Raw genomic sequence first — 26,044 nt, 5'->3', positions numbered from 1 at the left:
CTTTCTAGGAGAAGCAAATCTGATTTAAAAAACCATAAAGCGGGAGACCAGTACCCATATTAAACTGGTCTGCGGTTTAACTTGTTGCTGGCTATCTTGCTCTTGCTGGATCTCAACATTTTTAACCAAGAGAGAGACTTAGCTGTCATACAAAGCTAAGACTCTGTAACATCATCTGTGTATAGATACTCCCTCAGGCATTTGTCTATAAAAATGGAAGTCATTTTTGGGCTCATACTTTAAGTGTCTGAGGGAGTGGTCTGACAAGACGTTGCAATCATATATATATATATATAGGAGGCATTCTGGTACAAAACTTAAGAACACTCCCAAACATATAAAATATATTTGTGTGAAATTAAAAAAAAAAAAAAAAAAAGACTGTGTGTGTATATATATATATATATATATATATATATATATATATATATATATATTAAATAGAAACACATATGTAAAAATACATTTAGAGAGCCATCCAATGCAAAGAATAAACACTTCAAAAGAATGTTTATCAATATGTTTCAGCAAAAACTTGCCCTTCTCAAGATCTTTTTTTCTCTTACACCACATGGTGGTACTGTTGTATATGTTATTTACTGTTAGCAGGACAAGTTCGTTTGTTGTTGTTCAACTGTGTTCGTTTGTTTTTTTTATAAAGTTCAGGAATGCACTTGGCATGTGCTGAAAGTAATATTTGATTAGTTTCATGTTTTAAAGACATTGGTGAATTGGAAATTAAATGGAAACACTGTGTGAAAATAAATTTATAAAGCCATTCCACATAAACAATAAAGACTTTAAAAGAATGTTTATCAATATATTTCAGCAAAAAACTTGCCCTTATCAAGATTTTTTTGTTTCTTTTATGCCACATGGTGGTATTGTTAGCAAGATAAGTCTGTTTGTTGTTGTTCAACAGTGTTTTTTTATAAAGTTCAGGAATTCACTTTGCATGTGCTGAAAGGAATATTTGATTAGTTTCCTTTGGTGAATTAGTATATATGTACTAGCAGGCCGCCTGGTATTGTCCGGTCATTAAATACTCTTAAATATATTTTAATTTGTGCAAATTTCATATTTATTATTATGCAACCAATTGCCTATTGATTATTATATTTTACCCAAAATTTAGTAGTGTTTTCAAAAGTGAAAAAAAAAAAAAAAAAAATATGACTTGGGTAACAACAGCTAGAATTGAAACCAAGACGTATAGCTATTCAGCCTTATTTATTATCATATGTGCTATGTCTATATGCATAAGAAAACAAAATATACAAAAAATAATGTTGCAAAATATACAAATGTATATTTGCACATGCGTACAAAAGTGCTTTAAGTCGACTTATGCTTGCCAAATTCCAATTTTTAAAAATGTTCACCTCCTAGCAACTATTTTTACCAGCTAAAGACCAGATTGAATTTGTTCCATAGGTCCAAATCCCCTATATATCAAGTTTCAAGCCTGTAAACCATAAATTGACAGGAGACCATTCCTCAGACAGACAAGGTCATATATATATATATATATATATATATATATATATATATATATATATATATTTCTGTGGAAATATATTTTCTTATAATATATACTAATCCTTATTTAAGAAGCTCAATGTAATTACAAAGCAATATAGTGAATAAATGACACAAGGCGATATTCCAAAGTTCATGATGTTGACCATCTTATAATTTATTCCTTTAATTCAGTTGACATTTACAATTCTTGACAGTATGTGTGCACACCTCATCTGTAAAAGCATCCCCCCCACACACAGCATATCTTTATGCAGATTTATATAGATTTTTTATCTTTTTCTGTAGTAAAAAAGCATCAGATCTGCTTGAACTTTCATTTCAAGCCGAAAATGTAAATGCAAATGTAAGACCTCCTTTACTTGAAACTTTATTACACACTGACAGCAACATACTCACTACACAAAATATAGAATTTGGACAATAGAAAGATGACATTCAAAAATCGAACAAACTTTTTGGCCAACCTAATATTATCATACTAAAGATGATTTTATGCTTTCTTCTTAAAGTTTTTTTTTCCCCATATGTTTTAACCGCATGAGATGCACGGTAAAATATCCATTGATATAGGGATTGAGTTATGTTTAAAAGAACAAAAACATTTTAATTGTCCTAATTAGACATTACTGCAATTTAATTGCTAAATCATTAATCTCTTGTTTAATTTTTGTTTATTACTCTCGCTCACTCTCACTGTTTTTTTTACCCCACACACCATTTTATACAGTTTTTATCATTCTCTCTTCTGTCACTATTTCTCTATGTTTATTAACAGCAAAAGGTAATAAAACTAACTATAATAGTTTGGAATGTTCCAATATAATCAATAGGGGACATCAGTATTAATATTAATTTTCTGAGTTATTGAAATGAGGATTGATAATTTGAACTATTTGGACTACTGAGAAAATAATACTCAAGATAAGAACAGTAATCCAAATAATCCAAAGTATTACTAGTAGGTGGGTGCAAAAATAATGTTTTTTTTATGTTCAGCTTCATGTCAAAAAACGACATTGTTTTTGCACCAACCTAATATTAATTAACTCGTATGTGAAGAAAAATAAGAAGGGAAGATTTAGAAAGAAATTATTTTTTTTATTATGTCTTTATTTTTTCAACTAGCATTGCAAACTCACTTTTTCCTGATTCAATATTGTGTTGATAAAGTGTTTTAAAAAAAATTATTCCAAATTATTATTATTTTTAATTCAGTTGGAGTTATTAACACAGCAATCAATGCGTGCTGGATTCAGTGGTGGCTTAGTGATTGATTATCCAAACAGTAGCAAAGCCAAAAAGTAAGTTTTACCATTTGACTTTCTTTAAATGAATATTTTTTTCAAAATTAATCTCTTCAGGGTTTGTATGCATCAAGGGGAGACATAAAAACATTTATTTATTTATTTTTCATTTTGAATTTTACAAAAATAATTGTCTTGACTCTATGAACATCTCTCCATCACTATTATTCAAAAGATAACAATCCTGCTTCCAACAGAACATCTGATGAAATTTCTGGACATTTTGAATATATCCACAAAGACATTTTTTTTTAGCTTTGGCAGTTGAAAAGGATATAGAATAGTGTGACAACAAAGTAAATATTTACATGAATTTTTGAATTATTATTTTTTTAAATTAAAATCTTATATTTTTTCAAATGTTTAAATTACATATTTAGTGAATATTTCTTTTTCATTAAAAATAAAATAATAAAATTGATTAATTCTATGTGATTATTTTCAATCTCACTATCTAACTCTTCATGCCATTCTCTACCTATACAAGAATGAGATATTTCCTAAGATGAAGTACTACTGCAGTATTTGAGGGGGTGTTGCTCAGAGAAATTTTTCAGCACTTATGCATGACAGTTACATGAGGCGAATGTTTGTATTTTAGTTTCAAGAACCGCCGACAGATGTCGCGTGTAAGGGGTTGATAACTCTTCCTTTTCTAAAAGTTAGTGCAAACTAAAATTATATTTTTATACACTCTTTCTGCACAAAAAAAAATCTTTAACTTCTGTAAATATTTCACATTTTTTTAATTATATTTTGCTACATCTTTATACAACCTTACCAAAAAAAAAAATTCTAAAAACAAATGTATAAATATTTCATGTTTTTATCACATTTATTATTTTGTTTTCAGTTATGAATCACTCATTAAAGAAAAAATATTAATACATTAAAATTATATTTTGATACATTTTTTATACAATAAATGTTTCAATTTTCATATATTTTGTGTTATTTATTTCGTTATTATATATTTTTGCATTATCGTAAACACTTGCTTATATTTGAGGTTCATATAATGGCCGCTAAATAGCAGTTCTCTTTCTAAGAACAGGAGTCGATAACTCGTCTCTGATGCTAATATGTAACTGTCATACAAAAGTGCCAATTTTTCTTGGCTTGACAGTTTAAAATTGACTTCACAATCTAGTGGAGGATAATCTCTTTTTAAAACTCCCCTTTTTTTCTTTTTTTTTTTTTCCACAGAAGAGATATTGCTAGTCTTTCTCTGCTCCATTGAAAGTGTCCACCTAAGATTCAATCTCTGGTTCATCATAAGACATCTATTGCAAAAATTTGTATTGCTACCACCACTGCAAAGAATTTTTCTTTCTACTTTGTATGCCTAACATCAAACAGAATTTCTACAGTTTCTTTTTAAAAATACCTTACCACAATATAATATTGTTTCCTGTTTTCGTTTTTTTTTTAACTTTCTGAATTGAGACTTTTTCTTTTTTTTCCTTATTTCTTTTTTAACTTTGCCAGTTGAGACGTTATTTTATATGAATGCAAACATTGGCAAAGTATATTTTTTCTGTGGTTTTGGACGGAGAATGTACACTTGTAAGATATAATCTATATATATAAAAGCAAAAAAATGTATGTATGTTTGCTTTTTGTGTATGTCTGCAAAAGGCTTTTTTCCGGCGGGTTCTCTAGGCCGTCGCTCATTTTGAAAACTTTTTATATGCTGTCTAACTGATAATATCTATGATTTAACAATGGGGGTCGCCTGTCTATTTAATTTGCCCGACTTTGAAACATTAAATATTCGATATTTTAGGATCGCCGTGTGTTTGCTTTCATTTTTCGGTATAAAAAAAAGCGAAACTCGATTCGAATCCTGGCCCACGGCCAGTGGTCTCTAGAAAGCAATGTAACAATTGATCAATGTTGGCTTACCGTTGTCATATCAGACGGTTGCTTTCATTTCAAGACGAGCTTCTCCCCTAATAAACGGGGGAGCTGTTTTTCCCCAAAGTTAGGTAAAAACAAACAAACCGGGTTATTGACCTCTTTAAAAACCACCCCGCAGAAAATGTTCACTGCTGAATAGCTATTGCTTACGTTGTCCTCGTAACGCTCGCACAAAATGTTAACTCTACGACTTCCACTTGACGTCATTTAGTGCGGACACCTGTCAATTCTCTTCTTAATTAAATAAATTCAAACTTCTTTCAGTAACTTATTCTTGCTGGCGGAGCGGTTAACTTGTCATGTTTTTTCATGTTTTTTTCACATTTTATTTTCCAACTTCGCCTCAGGGCTTCAGGTTCGATTTTACCTAATTTAAGAGCACACACACACCTCAAAACACCCCGGCAACGCCAGGTGCCCCCGCTAGTCTCAAAATAAAAAGAAAATGTGCAGTATAAAAAAAAACTGATGCTGCACTACAGGCAGAACCGCTTAGAAACCAGTCTGGTAGCAGTTTCTGGAAAATTGATGTTGAACTGGATCTTCCAATGAGAATTATAACCAACCGATTTTTCCAGTTCAAAAAGATTTTCCAAAATGCTAATCTTTTCTTTTTTTTTTTTCTATTTCAGAATATTTCTTTGCCTTTTTTCCGGTGGTCAACAACAATTGCCAAAAGCTCTTGGAACTGAAGATGGTGTCCTATCTCAAAATCAGGTGTCATTTACAGATAAAAGGTTAGTATTTCATTTAGGTTCTCTTCAGAACATTAGTGCCATACCATTTCTGTTTTGTTTTTTTTTAATCATTTTAATAATAGTACTTTTGTTACTACATTTCAAACAGATTTTGTTTCAGATTCTAAGATTCCAAAAAAATAATTGCTCCCACCCCCAGTCCTGTCATTCTAGCAACTGTGGGTTATTTAGAAAGATATATACAAACTATGTTTTTACTAAAGGCAGGTGAAGTGCTCTTTAACCTTGGTAGGAAATCACCTAGAAATGAAAGTACTGGTCCCCATTATCCCACTTGATTGGTGTCAGGAAGGGCATCCAGCCTATAAAAATCTTGCTTTAATTAAAGAAATGATTTACAAAGAAAATCTGTAGCATTTCAAGTTATGTAGTTTAAATAGCAGTCTGGAAATCAATTTGTAAAAGCCATCCAGTGCATGTCGACATGTAAAATGGACATTAAACTGAATATGATACTGATGTGACCACACGGGTTGTCCCAATGATAGGCTGCCAACCCCTAAACGTCATGTGTGCTGTGGATTCTTTGTTCTTTTTATGGCCGGATCATTTTTTTCACTGGCAACTGTCGACTTGGGTTCACAAGAATAAAAATAAAATATATAACAAACAAGAAAAACACAGCTGCTGATTCTTCACATCCATATCGGTTGGAATCTGGGTGTGTGTGAAACTACCCCTTACATGCTGAAGTGCACAATTTTCTCTACTGTTGAGGCCACTTTTGTTGGTTATTTGACTAATTCATCTCTGGTTGTTCAAGAGCGTTCAAACTTCTACATTCCACCCATTGTCAACCATTGCCTGCTGCTAACTCACTACTGACTACCCAGCGCTGAGATATCAAGTCCACCACCTCAGCTAACGGGAAGCTACCCTTCCCTCTCTAAGCATCTCATTGATTCCCCCATGAAGTTTCATTGGTTCTCTTTGTTATGCGTTTTGTAGATTTCTATTGTCATTTGTCAAATCTAAAAGCTCGATCTAAAGATACCTACAGATTCATTGTTTGTCATTTCCTAGCTCTTTATTTATTGTAAGCCATTTTCTATTTGCTTATTGTCCCCTCTCTCTCAGCATTTAGTGACCATAGGTCATCTTCATAGTATCACACTGATACTATCAGGTTGTTCAGAAAATCATGTCTGATTTTAGAAATTAACATTTACTCTGGAGAAATGTCATTCACTTAAAAGCATTTATAAATTTGAAATATTAAAAGCCTTTTCAATGCAGAATTTTTTTCTTGAACTTTTCACAGTAAAACACCTTTTTCAGAGATAACCAAAATTACTGTGTCACGCTTTTTTTTTTTTTTTTTCTCGTTGATCTTGTTAGTGATGGTCTTGGCGGTTAGAAATTCAAATCCTATGTTTGTTTCAATTATTTTAATATTTCAAACTGATAAGTACTTATAAATGAACACTACTCCTCTTCATTACCCCATGCTAACAAATACAATAATTGAAATACTAATCGTCCAAAACCATTGCACAAACATCAATAAGCCAGAATATAAAAAGCATGGTACAATTCAAATTACTTCTGAAGAAGAAATTTTATTCTGGAAAATTTAATATTAAAGTAAAATAAAAATTTCTTTTTTAAATCTTACATTAAAAAGGTGTCTAGTTTTGACTATGTCCAAAATTCAGTACACAAAGTTAAGACACCGGAAATGGACTCTGTTTATCTAAATATGAAATGGAAGTCAGTAAACATGAAACAAAATACAAAAACGTCTGAAAATAATTTATTTCTAAAAATTATTTTAGTTTTAACACTTCTTATGCTATCATGAAACAATAAAAAATAATAAACTTTCATTTTTTTACATTTCTATAGTTTTTTGTTGTTGTTTTAACATTTGTGTTATCAAGAAAAAAAACTAAGAATTTTTTATTATTTACATTTCTATAAATGGTGTCTTTCTGAAATACTATATTTATGTATTTCACAAGTTTTATCACAATTTTTTGTCACAAATAATGTGTGTTATAAAAAAAGAACTTATTTTAAACATTTGTGTAAAAAATTATGAAGGAAGTTTCGGTTTCGTAATTCAATTGAAAGTAGCTACTTTGCTTTATGATAAATTATTTATGACAAAAATTATGTAAAATTTGAAGATTTTTAAATTAATTCAATATAAACATATTTTAAGTGTTTAGAAAATTATTTAAAGTAATGTAAACTGAAAGTTTAATATACTTTTTGAAATAAAATGTTTCCATATTTTAAATATTAAGAATATTTATAGGGTGCTTATGCAGTTTAGCAAAAACATTAAAAAACAAAGATAAAGAAAAATCTCTATGTGGTCGTTATGGAATGAAATTTTCATAAAAAATAATAAAATATAATCATTATATATAATTGAAAATTAAATTAAAAATAAATTAACATTAAATAATATTTCTAAATAGAACAATTAAAACAATTCTATTGCAACAAACAATTATTAATATCAATCTAATTGTTAAAATAGATTTTCTTTAATGTAAAATGAAAATGAGGTTACTCCTTGGATGTAGATTTCTTATGAATATATAGTATATATAAAAGTCATACTGCAATAAAAATGTATAAATGTCCGTTTTCAGTATGAAAATCAATTTGTGAAACTCTTACTTTTTGTACATATCAATTAAATTGTGGACAAACAAACAGGAATATGACTTTATCATAATTCCTAACATTTATCAAGCTAATGCACCATCGATTTATCAAGCTTTTCCGCTTAAGCTGTGATTCTTTAGCTCTTTGTTTTTCCTGAGAGAACTATCAAACTGCGTAACTTATGTTTAAAGGATAGCCTCTTTCCAATGTACATATGCAACTGTGAAAACTTGTTGGCACTTTTAGAGATAAAAGAAAACCTACGACTATATTTAGCTGATTAACCAGGACAGGATAAGGGACAAACGAAGCAACTTGTTCTCTTCAGAATCAAATCTTTTACCTCCTTTCCATGATATTGCTTTACCTAAGTGGACTGGCTGAATCACCACTTGAGTGTAGGAGTCTCTCTACCTTATTTTAGTTATCAAGTTATGTAGAACACTGAATGAGTAATTATTTATCCTAATTATATGATCATTACATTGGTATTCTATTTGGAACACTTTTTTCTTTACCTTTTTGACTTAAGATCTATTTTATAACTAGCCTGGGTGCCTGGCGTTACCCGAGTGTTTGGAGGTGTGTGTTGAGCAAAAAAAAAAAGTGGTAGTAGGCAGGCAGGCTTGAATCCGTACCGCAAAGGAGGAAAAGAATGTGAAAAAAAAAGTGACGTCTTTGCCATTGCATCATCGTCAAACTGAAAGTGGCGAAGGTTTAAAATAGGGCTAGTCAATTGAAAAGAGGGGATGACTTTCAAAAATATTGGCGAAAAAAGCGACCTTTTCCTGTAGAAAAGTGCCCAGTTGAGGGTGAAGGAATTAATGTTTTTAGTCAATGTTTCGATATTTGTCACCCGAAGGATCAAGCTTTAAAATGATACCGATCTCATGAAAATCCGTCGCCTCTGTCAAAAGTTTTAGGCAGACATACAAACATACACACATACATTTAAACAGATAGGTTATTAAGGGCTCATGTGTTTCAAAATTATATTCTGAAATAAATCATTAAACTTTCATTAAAAAGTAAAAATCAATTATCAAGAAAGTTAGCATTTATCCAAATATATTTTTTAAAAGAGTAAAAAAAAATCCACCAGTGGTTTAGAAGAATCTAATATATACATATCTGTACAGAATGGATCCAAACGTCTCCGGAATTTAAAAAAGAAATTATTTAGGTCAAATATTTCTAAATGAGAGATATGTATCTCTGTGTGGACAAATTGACTTTGGTTTTAATATGAAAACAAGCCTCCATTAAAAAGTTCTGACCTGTAAACAATTAAATTATATCAGATATTATGACATATGTTGGCAAACTGTATAAATTTCAGTCAATTTTTTTTTCTGAAAATTAATTGCTGTCTGTTGATGAAACGATTGTAGAAAACCGAAAATAAACCACTTTATTTGATCCCCCCCCCCATCATAACCAAGATTAATTTATATACTTTTAAGCATTCTAGTATCTGGATTCTGTTAAGTCCACAAAGATCAGATATATAAATTATACTTGCTGTGTAGTATAAGTGAACCAAAGTTTGATCACTTTTTCTAGTATGCTAGAAATTTATTATGCATGTGCATAGCAGTATTTACTCAGTTTTGCCCAGATGGAGATAAAATGAAATGTTAAGTAAGAATATATAATTGATTTTTATCTTCACCAAGGCAATGTTGTGCATTAGAATAAGCATATGGTAACAAAGAAAAGAGACAAACACAGATTGAAATTTAAATATTGTATTGTTTAAAATTACAGTAATAATGATAGATGAAAATACTCAGAATTGTTTGTCATCTTCACTTTGTTGTAGTCTGGTGATGAATCAGATATGTATGTTGCTTTTTTTTTTTTTTTTTTTTTTTGTAAAGTTAGAAAATGTTTCATAGATTTCATTGACAGTCGTTTATCATTGATGATGATAATATTTTGGAAGTGGGGAGGGGGGTATAGAAGATATCAAACCATTGTAAACAATGTTATTTTGATGATGGTTATTATTGCAGACAAGAAAACTTCATTATGACTGCTACTATTGTGATTGACGGTAGCTGGAGAGAGAGCTGCTGGTGGTGCTTTGTGTGTATGTGTCTCTGTCTGAGACAACCAAATTATAACTGCTAAAAAAAAGAGCAAAAATTTTGTACTACTAAAAGGTTAAAATATTTAAAAAAAATTTTCTTTGTTTATTTAATTTTTAGAATTTTAAGTCAATAATTTTTGCTTTATAAATGGAAACTTTGCAAATACTCTAATGAAATCTTAAGTAACCGATTATAAGTAGTTGTTTTTTTATTGTAAACTTAGTGGGGCACACCCAGCATTGTCCAGTCATAAAAATAACCTGTATTTGTGTGCCATCAGCTAGAAACGAAACCGAAAGTAAAACTTTGTAAGCAAAAAAAAATAGAGAAAAAAATGCTGTGCGTGGGGAGGTGTGAACTTGCATAATGTAAGTTCATAAATGAACATGTTATCGACTAGACCACGACAACACGGATGTTATAACATTGCATATTTAGCTTCTTAAAATGAAACAATGAATCCATTGTTCATGCATGTATGATTAACAAAGAGTGTTGAAACCAAAGTTTTACCTGAGCTCCTCTTTCAAACAAAACGACATTTCTATGTGAAATAACTGACAATATTTTTACCAATTTTTCGATATTATGTGTCCAAGAGATTGCTCTTTCTAACAGTACCACCACATTCATGTTGCTTTGATGTGGATAACAAAAGTTTTTAGCTAACATACAAACACACACACACACACACATATACGAATACACAGATGACTGAGATTTATATAATAGAAGATGTTATTGCGAAATATTATTTTTTAATATGAAATCAAAAATGAAAACATATCAAAAAGTCTGTGATTATACATGAACTGAAAAAAGTATTTACCCAATGCTCAGCCATTTGAAATCTCTGCTACTTGTAGCATTACAGTATAAATAAATTATATTCATAAATATAAAGTATATATATTAATATAAAGTTTAAATAGTTGTTACAAATGAAAACACAACTTTATCTACTATTATATTAATTTTAAGAAATGAAAAGGCTAATATTTAACAAATATATCTCTTATTCATCTGACAGCTAAAATAATGCAATGATGTAAAACTTTTTCTATTATTAATGGCATAATTCTGGGCTGGAAAAAGTATTTCCTTTGAAAGAACTATAGTGAAATAAGTTTTTTTTTTTTTTTTTTTATAATGCAAAGAATTTTATGCAATAATTATAAATAAAAATTAGCTAGCCAGAATCAAATATAAAATTAGCAATTTTCAGTCTTTTATAGACAGTAGTTTTAGTTTTCAGCTGAATCCTGAATGATATTGGCTTTGAAATATTCTTACTGATATATCAGTGAGAATCTATGACTAGACTTTTTGGGCTAGTAATAAGATAATCAGAAATTATGCTGAATTACTGCAGGATAATGGCTTTAGTTACCTAAACACTGAAGTCATTTTAGTTTTTAATTTTTATTTCTTTGCACATTTTTTAAACTAAAGGTAGACAATTCCTATTCTTCAATCAAAAATTAGTTATCCCCCTTCAGATTTTTATTTTTAGGTAATTATTTTAAAATGTTTCCTATTATCAGTTGTCTGTGCAAGAATAAGTAAGGATTTTAATAAATGGTAGTGAAGAACTTTGATATCGCTAATAACATGATACAATAATAACTAGCTAGTGAGAACCAAAAATTTATTTATTAACTTAAATACTATTTGATTCTGACTTTGGAAATCTGATAAGATAATTTTATTTGTTAGATTAGATTGCCATTATTAATGCTATTGTAACATGGCATATTTCAGTTGTGACAAAACAATTTTCAAACAGAAACACTTCAAAGTTGGTAATCTGAACAAAGCTGGGTTTTTTTCTTTTTGCCATCCTGATTTGTTTGATTAAATATGAAAATTGTATCTTTATAAAGTTTGGTATTGATTGGTTAGATATTGTATTTATTTTGGAGCACATATGCTAGGCATAAGATGTCTAAATGTTGACTATATTTAGTTTTATGCAAAAGGTGTAAAAAAAAAAAAAAAAAAAAAAGTCGAGGGTAGAAAATCCAGATATCTCCAAATTTTGTGGAATTTAAAAAATAAGTATTAGATATTAATTAATAACTGTTCCTCAAATTTCAGTTTCTTTTGGAGTATTTGAAAGCATTTTAATGAGTATTCATATGTATATGATTTGTATTAAATTTAATCTCTAGTCATTTGACAACTAGGAAGCAAGTTTCCCAGAATTTCAATTTATGGTTAAGCCTTAAACTTGAAACATTTTTCTAGAATCCAAATCATGTAACAATTTAAGACATTAGATTTAGTGTCATATTTTATTTTTAATGTTTATAAGGATACTTAAAAGTGGTGCAGGATTTGTCTATTTGAGGAATTAATTTTACCCATCTTGAGACAGGTATTCTTCAAGTTTTATTACATAATCTTATTTTGATTTAATGAATTAAAGATGTTTGATGAACAAAACAGTTTGGGTCTAATATTAATACGATGATACCATTTCAGAGAAAGAATGAAGAAACTGAGACAAGGTAAAAATCCTAAAAAAAGTCGTGATTGGATTCTTGAAAAGAAAGAACGAAGACGCAGACAAGGAAGGTAAGCTGATGTTTTTTTTTTTTAATTTATTTTTTATTTTCTTTGCTTTTGCATAATTCTGAATTTTCCCTTGATGATTGTTGTTGTTTGTTTTGGTTTTTTTTTTGACACCTCATAAAATAAGAAACTCAAAAAACACACACACACAACTGGGGGGGGGGGCTATATCTATATATATAAAAGCGAAAATGTATGTGTGTATGTATGTACGCTTTTCCTCGATGTCCACGAAAGGCTTCTTTCAGAGAAGCGCTTGCTCGGTTCACAACTTCTTAAAACTTTTTATATCATCTATAAATTGTAATGTCTCAGAGTTATCCACGGAGCTCGCCTGTCTATTTAATTTTATTGACTTTCAAACGTTAATCATTCCACATTTCCCGCATCGGCACGCATTACATTCGGTTTTCGGTATAAAAAAAAGCGAAACTCGACTCTAATAACAGGCCCAGAGCCAGTGAACGTTTGTCGACTTCGTCATATCAGACGGGGGAGCGGGTTTTTGAAAACAAACAAACCGATTTATTGACCTCATTAAAAACTGTCCCGCACAAAATTCTGACTGCTGAATACCTATTGCCGTCACGTCAATCAAAAACGAGCACCTGTTTTTTTTGTTTTTTTTTTTCACACTTTACTATTTTCCAACTGCGCGTCGTAAAAGCTTTTTTTTTTTCATGGGCACCTGCTCTTTTTTTTCACACACACCTACAAACACCCGGGAAACGCCGGGTACCCCTCGCTAGTCTATATATATGAAAGCGAAAATGTATGTGTGTATGTATGTACGCTTTTCCTCGATGTCCACAAAAGGTTTCTTTCAAAGAAGCGCTTGCTCGGTTCACAACTTCTTAAAACTTTTTATATCATCTATAAATTGTAATATCTCATTGTTATCCACGGAGCTCGCCTGTCTATTTAATTTTATTGACTTTCAAACGTTAATTATTCCACATTTCCCGCATCGGCACGCGTTACATTTGGTTTTCGGTATAAAAAAAAGCGAAACTCAACTCTAATCACAGGCCGAAAGCCAGTTGTCTCAAGAGAGCTAAGTAACGTTTGTTCAATGTCGAGTTCGTCATATCAGACTGTAGCTTTCATTTCGCTCCTCCTAATAAACAGGGAGCGGATTTTTAAAAGCAAACAAACCGATTTATTCACCTCATTCAAAACTGTCCCGCACAAAATCGTAACTGCTGAATACCTATCGCCGTCACATCAATCAAAAACGCGCACCTGTTTTTATTTTAACACTTTACTATTTTCCAACTGCACGTCGTGAAGGCTTCTTTTTTTTTACATGGGCACCTGTTTTTTTTTTTCACATACCCCAAAAAAACACCCGGGCAACGCCGGGTACCCCTTGCTAGTCATACCTAAAAGAAAGTTAAGCAAGGGAGATAATGTGATTTTCTACTAAAATAATAGTTCAGACAGAGTGATCCCGATTGAATCCCCCAAGTGATTTTTTGTCAAAGCAACGTAATTTTTTTTAATGTAATTTTTTTTTGTTTTTTTATGAGAAAAGTAACAAAAAGATTGACTCATAAGAGTACTCCTTTTTAGGGAGCTGGATAAACTTTGCCCTCATAGTGAGGCAATTATATAGGAACAAGTGAATATGTGCCTGAGACGCAAATTTGTATCTTGTGTCTATGAAACCTGATTGTGGATTTTCACTTGTGCATTAGATTTGTCATACGTTTTTCAACGTTTATTTGATATGAATCTATTTTCATACCTTTTTTTTATTATGTGATAGCTTGCTTTGATCAATGCCATCCTAAGAATTGACAATGATTATATAAGACATAAAAACTGAAACAAAAAAATGTCCTATAAGATTGTAAAAATATAAAAGACCCATAATCGTATTAAGCATGACTTGAGTTTTTTTTTGTTTCTATTTTCTAATCATTGTGAAACTTTGTTCTGTTAGCTGTTCTCTTCTATCCAGTTTGGCTGACGACTTTGCATTCGTTGTCATGGGAGAACCATTTTAACAACTCCTTTTCAGTTTGAGGTCTTGACCATAACTAGCTGTTCTATTTTTGACTTCCTGTTGCCTCTTTCTCAAATCCTATAATCCATAGATTTTTCCGGTCCTGATGCTAGAAACTTTTTTTTTTTTTTTTTTTTTTTTTTTTACACATTCAGTTGAAAATTTATTTCCTCTTTAGTGTTTCATACATACATGACATAGCGAGGCTATGGCAGCTGGTACAATATTTAATGATGTAAAATTCATCTCTTTATTTCTTGTCGAGTGTTAATTTTTAATGGTCTCTGCAAGGAAAGAGTTGCTTTTCACAAAATAATTAAAATTTAAACCTGATTATGTTTATGTATTTATTTTTTTAGTGCTAAACTTGAAGAGTTAGGGCAAAAATTGTCTAAATGGATACTGATGCAGACTGTGGAGTCAGTTAAGTCTAGTTCAAGTCCAATCAGATCTATTTCATTCATTTGTAATTCCATGGGAAATGACCCTTAATGAGGAAATAGTTGAAGAGGTTTACAACTTCAAATATCTTGGTGCCACGTTCACAACCACAGGACATGGGAAAGATGAAATCTCAATTAGAATTGACAGGGCTCTCTTTGCTTTCTGTCAGCTCCATAATCACCTTTGTTTATGAAAAGAAATCCAGCTAATGACCAAATGCTGTATCTACCAGGTCCTTGTTCGCACAATCTCTATGGGTGTGAAACTTGGCCCCTTATGAGTAGCTGACATTCAAAGTCTGGACATCTTTGATCAGTGGTGTCTTTGGTACAATCCACGTACGAGTTAAGTACTTTCTCAAATCTAGGGAGCTTATCAGGAGGCTCTGATGGTTTGGGCATGCCCTACGTCGTCCACAAACTGACCTGATTCACAACACAACTACCAAGATGATGCAAGAGGAGGGATGGTCAGCTGAGGACATGGCCTTCAATAATAAAAGCTGATTTGGAAGTCATAATTGACCCTCGCATCTTTGGTCTGCGACAATGGGATCTGCTGAGGAATTGGCTCCAGACGGATGGACTGCCTTGACTTGCGATCAAGTGAATTAACTTAAAGCTGGCAAAACCCATCCCGGTTGAATAATACAAGTTTGTGATTTACACCTGATCGAAAATTCAGAACAAGACTCTTCAAGCACGATTGTATGTCAGCTATTCTGCTTCTAAATATGTTTTTCAAACACAAATCTTGTCTCTAAGATTACCTTCTTGATGGAATCAGTTAACTCTTGGGCGTTGGCAAAATGACAATGGTGTACATTTTTTTTTTTTTGCATGTTGTGTCACTAGTAAATTTACATATTTTATGCATCTGTATGTTCTAAGTTTTTGATTCTGTAACATGTATTTTCTTCTTTGCTTATGTACTCTTTAGTTGTTACCTCTACATTTTGTCTCCAGCAACTTGTTAATAAATTATATATTGTTGCTGTTCAACTGTTTCTTTATTATCTTTCTCTTTTGGTGCACGTGTTATCAAAGATACCCACAATCTCTACCATATAGTTAACTAAAATGATTAAGTGAGAATATCAAATATTTCTCATTATATTAATATTTCATTTGCTTCTGGTGTCTCAGCAGCGGTTCCTTCTGCTATTGCAGTCATGACAAAAGATCTAAGCATATTTTATATTTCCTTTCATAAAATCTTGATTTATAGTTGACTAGCTATGCTTAAGCGGTATAGCCTGGGATTCATTAATGTTCTAGTTTACATTTTTTTAAGATTTTGAAATATCATAAACTATAGAGTGGTTAAAAGCTTCAAATTTATGAAATAAATGAAAAAAAAAAAAATAGAAGTTAAAATAGGAACTTATTTTAAAAGGAGTTACCTCCCTTAGATATTGTTCAAAATTGCCAGAATAATTATTTTTGTAAAGAAACTGAAATGAATGGATAAAGGAAGTAGTTTCATTGTCATTCAGGTCTTACACAAAATCCAGCAAGATAACTTGATATGCTACTAGTAGGTCACCTGGCATTGTCCACTCATAAAATATGTATAAATATTATATTTTAATTCATGCAGATTATTATAGTCAATTCTTTATTGTATTCAATATATAGTAATGGTTTTAAAAGTTTATAAAAAAAATGACTTGGGTGCCATCAACTAAAATTGAAACCAAAACAGAGATTGACAGCCTTATCTGTAACCATCTGTTTTATGTCCATACACATAGAAACCCTTTCGAAATGTAAAAAGTATAAACATGCATTTGCACATGCTTAGAAATAACATGTTTAGTCAACTTGTCAATGTTTTTTGTTCTGTTTTATTTTTAATCTTTAGCAGTTAAAAACCAAATCAAGTTTGTTCTACAGGTCTAAATCCCCTATATATCAAGTTTCAAGTCTGTAAACCAAAAATTGACAGGAGTTTGGTAGAGACCTTTCATACACACACACACAAGATCACTTATGTATTTTATATATATATATATATATGAGGGTGTCTACAGTCTCGCTACATTATGTATGCATATATATATGTGTGTGTGTGTGTGTGTGTGTGCTAGAATGTTTGCATCCTAAAATTATGCACAATAGAGAAACTATGCATAAATAGAACTGAGCATAATACTTAAATGAAACCAATCATCTGATACAAAACCATAAAAAAATGAATAATTTATTAAAGTTCAATTTTCAAAGAATATACAAATCAGTTTTCTTTAATCTCTTGCATGTATGACCGAGTATATTAAGAAGTTTGTTTTAATAATTTTTGAATAGAAAAAGTAGGCTTTTAATATCAATATCAACTTTATATAAATATATATATTTATTGTTGATATCAAAGGTTGTCTTTAAATAAAACTAATTCTGTTTTTTGTTTTACAGAGATACACGGCAAGATAGTAAATATACAGCACGGAAAAGAGGACCACACTTTTAAAAACTTCTATTTTTGTAAATGCAACTTTTATAAAAATTACATTCAAACATTGCAAACCTATGCAAATTGTTTTTATTTTGAGAAATATCCTTTGACCAAGGTCTGAGAATTGAGTGCCTCCATCAAGAAAGTAACTTCAGAGGCAAAAGTGTTTGAAATATTTCTATGGTTATGTGATTAGACTAGTGCATTATGTTGCAAACTATGGAATCCACTCAAATTGTATCAGATACAATTGGTCTATTTTCATCAGTTATGCATTGTCTTTTTTCATATCTCCTGCAGATAAGACGTGGATACTAACATGAACCAACAACCTGAATAATCCTATCTGTTCTATAGCACCACTATGGATGTTGGCAACCTTGATTTTATTATTGGAATCCTTTGAGATGAGTATTTTGTATATTTATTTATTTGCAGACTGTTATCCTCATCTTCATAGTTGTTTTACAACATTTCGGTCTATTAGTTCTCTGGCCTTCTTCAGGTGGTAAACCATGATGAAATAGGAATGCTGAGTCTCTTAACTGTATCCTCAGTAATTACTGCCTTCCATAATTGTCATCTCATCAAGTTTTGGCCAAGTGATCACTTTGCCCTTCAAGGCCTGTGGGGGCAGTGGATAGAGGCATTGAATCTCCATGGTTCCAGGTGAGCATTGTCTGAAGCTAGCGGTTTCAATCCTACCCAAAGCCGTCCAGAAAATTAGTTGACGAAAACATGGTGAAATGACAACAACTATGGAAGGCAGTAATTACTGAGGATACAGTTAAGAAATTCAGCATTCCTATCCTGTCATGGTTAACCACCTGAAGAAGACAGAAAAATAGTTAACTGAAATGTCATGAAACAACAACTTCAACTTGTCCTTGTGAGAACCTGATTCTAGAAAGAATTTATATAGATTTAAAAAAAATTTTTTTCTCCAAGTCGAATTTACATGTCAACTGCTAAAAATCACTATTTTTGCTCTCTGATTCTTACCTTTATGCCAGGAAGTCAGGTGTGGGGTTTGAGAAGGTAGCACACTAAGATAAGTGTACTCTAGCTTAGAAAAAATACCTGAGCAGCTCAGTTAAGATTCCTTAGTAAAGGTGTCTCAGGCAATTAGAAATAAACTAACCCGGTTCTTATAGAAGTAAAGCCTGGAAGTTTGGACCTCCTAGAACTGAACAGAATACCAACAAAACTGCTGTCAGACTCGATTTGTATTGTAATTAATGATGAACTATATGAAAAAAATTGTTTCGTAGAAAGAGTTTAAAAAAAAAAAAAAAAAAGAAGTCTTTTTTAAAGTTTGAGTCAAAGATTGGTATGAGGTTTAAAAGTCACTTCCCACAAAATACAGTGAGCTTTCTTGCAAAAACTAACATTTTGAGCAGATTATCCCCATCATTTAAATTTCACTGAAATAGACAAATATATTGTAAGTACAATGGAAGTATTTATTTTTCTACAAGACGGCTTTCTATTTTGGGCATATATTTAAACTAGACGAACATGTGACACGTTGTTTCATAGATTACTATTTAGTTTAAATTTCATTTGAAAATTAATAAATTATGACATATCTTTGGAGACATTCTTCTTGCCTCACTAAAAATAAATCTCTTTGCTTCCACATAATATAGAAGTAAATATTCATTATTTTGCCATCTAATCGACATGCATGTTTGTTATGTAGACATGTAAATTAGATGGTGACACTAAAAAAAAAAAAAAAAAAAATGGTCACAGAGACACCAAGAAATATTAGAGAGTGGTTGAATAAATATAGTGAGAGGGGACAAGAGAAATACAGAGATAACTAAGAGAGAGGTGAATGATTTGTTCAATCTTTGCTAATTAGAACTGGAATTCTTTTATTCAAACATAACTCAATCCCCAAACTAAAGTATGTTAACTAACATTTAATACAATAGATATCACCAAGTGAAGAGAAGTGCTTCAGATAGTAATAGTGATGAAAACTCAACAATACAATCCCAAAAGAGGCCCAGAGTTGCATGTGTGAATTAAAGTAGGATGTATTTGTTGAACAAAATTGCTGAGAAATTTGGAGAGGGGGGGAGGGCAGTGACTGGAATCTTCAACCAGTCTTTTAAATCCCTTTTACAACTTATTTTTGTGACAGTGGAGCAACCATTTCCATTCACTGGATAGCAGATTGGGAACTGCTTTTCAAATTATCAGCTATGAATAACCAAAAAATGATCAACTGCAAGTTTATTCTAGAGGTGGTGGTGGAGGGATCCCAAATCTCATTTTGATTGAACTTTATCTGTGAACCCCTATGATTTTTTTTTTTTTTTTTTTTTAAATCTCATTTGTTTCTAGGTTAATAAAAATTAACAATGAATCAATTATGTTGTATTTATAACAGAAGATCCAAATAGAAGTTTTTTAAATTTCAATAAACACATTGACTAATAAACAAAGTACAATTTTTTTTCATGGGCAATTTTACAGCTTAAATCCCAATTGGAAATCCCTATGCAAGCGTATCACCATGAAATATGCTAGATGTCCGTTTTAAAACACACACTCCTGAGAGGTAAATGTTAGAAACTCAGTTGTAAAACGTTGCTTCCATTTTCATCATGACTTCGTTACTTGTTTCATTTAGATCTGTTTGAATTTGGTAATTCTTCATTTTGAAATAGTTGACATTCATTTATATCATCAGCAATCGGTGTTTTCTCCTCTCAATCTACAAGTTTTTATTTAAAAACTTCTTGCCACTCAACATTCTCTATACTTTTCTTTTAGTAAGTTCAAAAACTATTTTAACCCTAAAATGAAAATTTGTTTTATTTGAACTGCCATCCTCATCTTGGTTGTTATATTCAAATGTTTCAGCAGATGTAACCTCTGGCATTCATCGATATTACTGTTACATTTAATATTAAATTAACTTTTAAATATTCATTAATGGTTTTCTATTCTAGTTGCATAAATTAATATCATTAGTTGTGATTGAACGTTTTGTGAATTTGCAGGAAAATGTTAAAATGATCCATATTTATTATAAAGCAAGTTTTCTATGCAAGGTCTACTGTCTTGATTTGGCTCTATTCCAAATTTAATTTTCATGTTATATTTTTCGTTTAAAATGGGTAAAGTGGCAATTATTTTTTTACTTTAGTGATATCAAATTAATCATCAGATGATTTTTTTTTAATGTGTACAAAAGGTAATAATGAACATAACGATTGTGAAAAGTCTTAGGAAACAAGGCCAAAAACAGTTACAAATGTCTATTGTAGGGTAGATATAATTTGCATAATAGAAAGAATAGAAGATGGTGCTGTATGTTGATAAAATCTTACGAAAAAAAAAAAAGAGAAGGAAGCAATTGTAATTATATGAAAATGGTGGATGTTTGAATAATAAAAATAACTAAATGGAGTGGAAAAACATATAATTCAAAATTATATACTGTAATATGATAGCATGTTATTTTTATGTGTAACGCTTACATTTTTTTTTTTTTCTTCTGAGTGACTGTCATTTAATTGTTATGACCTTCTAGTTTCAATTTAAGCTGATGCACCCAAGTCATGTGGATATAAGAATCTATAAATTGACTATAATATACACAAACAATATACAAGATCTGCATAAATTAAAAGTGTATTTTATGACCAAGCTTGGCCCTTGGCGGGGCATCCCTGCTAATTTAGATAAATACTTTTGCAGTTTTAACAAAAGAGATATATCAGGGTGTCTCCATTTACATTCACAGAATGCCAACATCAATATATTACACATGAAAGAGTCCATTGTGAAATTTCTACAGGTCCCGCTAGTTATATACTATTTTTTGATACAATATTGAAAAGACAACTGATTTCCAAACTATTAACTTTGAAAAATGCTTTTACAGTGTTTTAAATATTTTTCTCATTTCATGTCAAACAATTCAAACACTGATCATCCATATTCCATTTTTCTGATCGCTTCTTCAAATTATCTTCGGATGGATCTTGTATTCCATTTTTTAAAAGTAAACTGCCCAGCTGGCGTTTATTTACCTTCAACTCCTAGAAACAAACATGTATAAAAACATTTTTGTTCCAGAACTTATGAAATCATAAAATAATGAAATCAAAAATTATATCCTATTATAAGCGCTATTGAATACTTTAGATATTAAGCTTTATTTTTTGTGTTTGGAAACCAATTTAATTAAAATTCTTTATATTACTAGACTTATGAAACCAAATTCTAATATATTAGACATTATCAAGTATGTATTGGCTTTAAACAAAGTGTTTTGGACTATTAAAATAATTTCCAACACTTGAGTAAGTTTACCCATTCATGTTTTGAAATCTACAAAATTATTCCAAAGCCATAACTGTTTTTTAAGGTGATAGTTTAAGCTCTAGCTACAAGTTCAAATGGCTTGTAGAATTTCAGATTAACGATCAAGATTTTGGTTTGATCTCTAGTATTAGCATCTGCTTTAATAAGAATTTACTTTTAAATGCAATATTTCCTATTTCTAAAAGTAATTAAGATCTGATATTTCGAAATGAGACAAATTCTGCAATGTATTTATTAGATTTTAAAAAATTATTACTGATGAATAGATAAAATCTATATATTCTTCCAAATAGATGGACTGGTAATTCTTAACAAATTTGGGTCAATATTTGAATTTTTAAAAATCCATTAAGAAAAAAATAGATAAAAATTAAAAAAAAAAAAAAAAAAAAAATATGCCTAAACAATAAGCAAGTCCAGGTCTGGATCCAAAACCCAAATGAAAAATTAGAATCCTAATGACCAAGATGGTTCCCGTTCCAATAAGTATCAAGAGAGGATCTGCAAAGCAAAGAAAGGGGTGAGTGATTGAGGGGGGTGCATTGGTATTTAGGTTATAATCATGGCATTCACATTGTGGGACTATTTTGAAAACTACGCAAGACGATTTATTCTGATTCACTCAGTAATTTGTTTTCCCATGAGAAATATCAAGGGCCAGGCTGATATATTTTACTTGGTTTAACATTGAAATCCTACCATAAAAATGTGGAATTAACATCATTTAATTGATAACAAAATTTCGAAAGGTGATCATTTTTGTGATATTTTTGAATTAGATTTGTATATAGCCAAGTTGTATTCATCTTCAAGTGCAGACTGGTCAAAAATAGACAAGAGACCAGATACCCATATCTCTTGTAGGCAGTTTCTTTCCATTTACTTGTTAAAAATGCCAAATAATTAAATGCATCATTATAATCGGATTTACTTTATACTTTCAAGAAGTATTGTTGAATTTGAGAATATGAAAGTCTAGAAGCCATTACAATGCAAATTCGAAAGAATATAATGGTTTCTGTTTTCATCGAAAACTTCCAAGTGATTTCAGCCAACGTAATCTCTGAGCTTTCTCAAGAGCATCTTTTGGAAGAACGAAACCTATACAAAATTTTGAATTACCAAAACAAGAACAATCATATGGATTAAATAGAGGGTTCGGTTTTAAATTTCATATAGGTTCTAATGTTCGACTAACATTCCCAATTTAAAAATGACGCACCTTAAGACATTGGCTGAAATGTGAAAACAATGCTTGCAATGATTTAAAGATTTATTTTTTTCCTAAACCAAACTTTAAGCAAAAACTTATCAAAATGACTAGATTAAATAGTTCAAAACGGGCAGGTTGATATGCCATAAAACAAAAATAGAAATTTACACATTACAAGTTTCTTTCAAAAAAACTTTCCATCTGTGGAACACCATTGCATGGCTGCATCCCAACTGAGTATAACATTTTTCAAACCCAAGGTTAAATACTTGTCTAGCTGTTCTTTTATGAAATTCTGCTGATTGTACCCACCATTTCCAATCCTTTTATAGTATTGATCATCATCCAACTGACAATCTCATTGGCCTGTATCTTTGGTTGTGGTCTTATCTCAGTGGTTACACCAAGATAGAAACAACACAATTTATAAAAATAGCTTAATCATGCTAAGAGTGTGTGCATGTGCGATAATACTAGAGATCCGTGTTTGTTGAGATTATTCTCGGCAGGCCTTCACAGTTTTCCCATCAACAGCCAAGAATATATTTATTTCAACCATAAATCAGATATGTCCAGTTTTTTTGTTTTTTTTCAGCTTACTTACTGGAGATGTTTCTTTTCTTCACATCCTTTTGAATTCTCAATCTGTTTATGGTATTTATTTTCTAGCTATTCTCTCCTAGTGGTCCTAACCATGGAGGCATTCTATGATATCATATGGCAAGTGGCGACTCATTAACGTGTGTTGGTGGTTCAAAATAACCAAATGAAAACAAATATTTCTTTGAATTAATGAAGCTTAAAAAATTATTGTAGAGTGAGGATAATATAATACTTTGATAGGCACATGATCATTTTCGTTTTGGGCATTTGAAGCATTGATGTTAAAGCCATTGCTGTGTTCAGTACAAAACCCTATTCCTTTTATGTCATATTGCCATCATTTTTCTTAATTTCTTTCTGAGAAGGGAAGATAACTCTCACACCTTTAAATAGAATAGAAACTAGAATGCATCATATTAGCTTTTGAAATCGGCCTGTTGCCCCAGCTCTTTAGTGCATGAGAATGCCTTTAATATAGAATGCCATGGTTAAACATTAGGTTGGAGGATTTGTTACAAAAAAAAAAAAAAAAAAGAATTTCCAAGCATAGAAGTTTTAAGGATAAATCAGTTATGCTGGTATTGGTCATGTGGAGTGATCATCCTGCAGAAGCGTGAGTGTCTTGAATCACAGAAAGGTTGACAAGTTAGGAAATAAATAGAGAAAACCATAACAGTGTGAAATTTGGAGATAGTTGAACTCTTGAAACTGGAGAGTAAGCTTGTGAAATATTGGAAAACGCCGACCCCTGAATAAGAGACAAGTGATGTTAAATTAATAGATGGAAGTGTTGGCCAGAATTCTCCAATATTAAAAAAATAAACAAAAATCTGAATAATGTACATATGTGATGAAATGAAAATATTTCAGAAATCACAAATTGATCAAGTCTTATTTTTTATAAAGAAAATCAAATTTTATAAATATTTGAGAAGTTACTGTCTTGCCTGCCATTTTGAAAAAAAAAATTTCTAAAAACAAAGGTAAATAATAGTTCATATTTACCAGATTTATATTTTAATGCTTACAAGTGATTTTCTTTATGAAAGTAAAATAACTTGATCATACAGATTTTTCTTTTTTAATGCAGGGGACAGGGGGTTCTGAATAAGAACCGAAGATGTTTACCAAAAATCAGAAGGTGACAATGTTGATTTCACAAAGTTGCAAATTGTGCTTCATTTTTTGAGAAAATTTTGTTTTGTTTTTCTATAATACAACAAATTTTATTTCAGTTTAGAAAACAATCTAGAAACTGAAAGCAAACAAAAAAGACAAAACAAATGTCAAATTCCGTTTAAAAGAGTGAAGAAAAAATTGCAGATTCCTTTTGTATGTTTAATAGATTAAAAAAGATAATTTTTTAATGTAACTGGTTTATGTATAATCAATAAAGTCCAAAAAACAACAATACACTTATCCGAGTGAAAGCAATTCTTAACGATAAATCAAAAAGAATTGGAAAAAATAAAAATAGAAAAAAAAAAGTTTTTAAAACAAGAAAAAAAAAAAAAAACAGGAAAAGTGACATGAGAAAATTTGAAAAACAATGAATGTCAAATATGCAGTTTTCTTGTTTGTTTTTTAGTCAAGAGGGTAAATAAGTAGACAAGGTAAGTAAAATAAGTAGGTAAGTTTGGATAAAAAGTGAGCGGGGGGGGGGGAAGGAGGGGGTGATAGAAATTTTTTGTTAAAAGTCTGCACAGCAACAATGCTAACATTTTGGGATTTTTTTTTTTTTTTTTTTTTAAATGTTTTTTAGAAACTCTAGAGTCAGGGATTAAGGTTTCAACAAAAATTAGTGGCTTGAATGTCATTAAAAAAAAAAAAAAAAAAAAAAAAAATTCATAATTGTAATGAAGCCGACTATGTTTTTTTTTATGGTGTACAGGTTGAAATTAAGAACTAAAAAAAAAAAAAAAAAGTTACATTGTTTTTTTTTAAATCTCTAAAATAAAAACCAACAAAGACCTGGAAACAACCAATTTGACTAAAATTGACCGAGACAACAAAGCACTGAAAGGTCAATCACAGGTGAACTAAAGAGAAAAAAAGAAAGTTAATTTTCTGGGGAACTAAAACAATTATTTATATAGAAAAAAGATTGGGTGGGTTAGGAGTAGAGAAGGGCCATAGAAGTGGAGAAATAGAGAGAAGAGATAGTA

The 26,044-nt window shown here is 30.7% G+C and overlaps 1 protein-coding gene across 2 annotated transcripts in view; it reads left to right on the top strand.

The window, feature by feature from the left end:
- The window catches only part of LOC145294111 (18S rRNA (guanine-N(7))-methyltransferase-like), a 52,158-nt gene extending 32,731 nt beyond the window's left edge, over positions 1-19,427 (top strand). The window contains exons 8-11 of one of the 2 annotated variants that reach the window (XM_080141201.1): positions 2,758-2,843; positions 5,399-5,503; positions 12,721-12,813; positions 17,677-19,427. In XM_080141201.1, coding sequence (XP_079997327.1) covers positions 2,758-2,843; positions 5,399-5,503; positions 12,721-12,813; positions 17,677-17,731 — 339 coding nt within the window. In that variant the 3' untranslated portion in view covers positions 17,732-19,427. The remainder of the gene's footprint in view (positions 1-2,757; positions 2,844-5,398; positions 5,504-12,720; positions 12,814-17,676) is intronic. The other variant, XM_080141211.1, reaches the window with a different exon arrangement.
- The last annotated feature ends 6,617 nt before the right edge of the window (positions 19,428-26,044 follow it).

Source organism: Euprymna scolopes, chromosome 2 (genome assembly GCF_053919585.1).
Source record: "Euprymna scolopes isolate OS-2025 chromosome 2, ASM5391958v1, whole genome shotgun sequence".
Classification (NCBI taxonomy): Eukaryota; Metazoa; Mollusca; class Cephalopoda; order Sepiida; family Sepiolidae; genus Euprymna; species Euprymna scolopes.
Note: the sequence above shows the minus strand (reverse complement) of the source record. Positions and strands in the feature narration are given on the sequence as shown.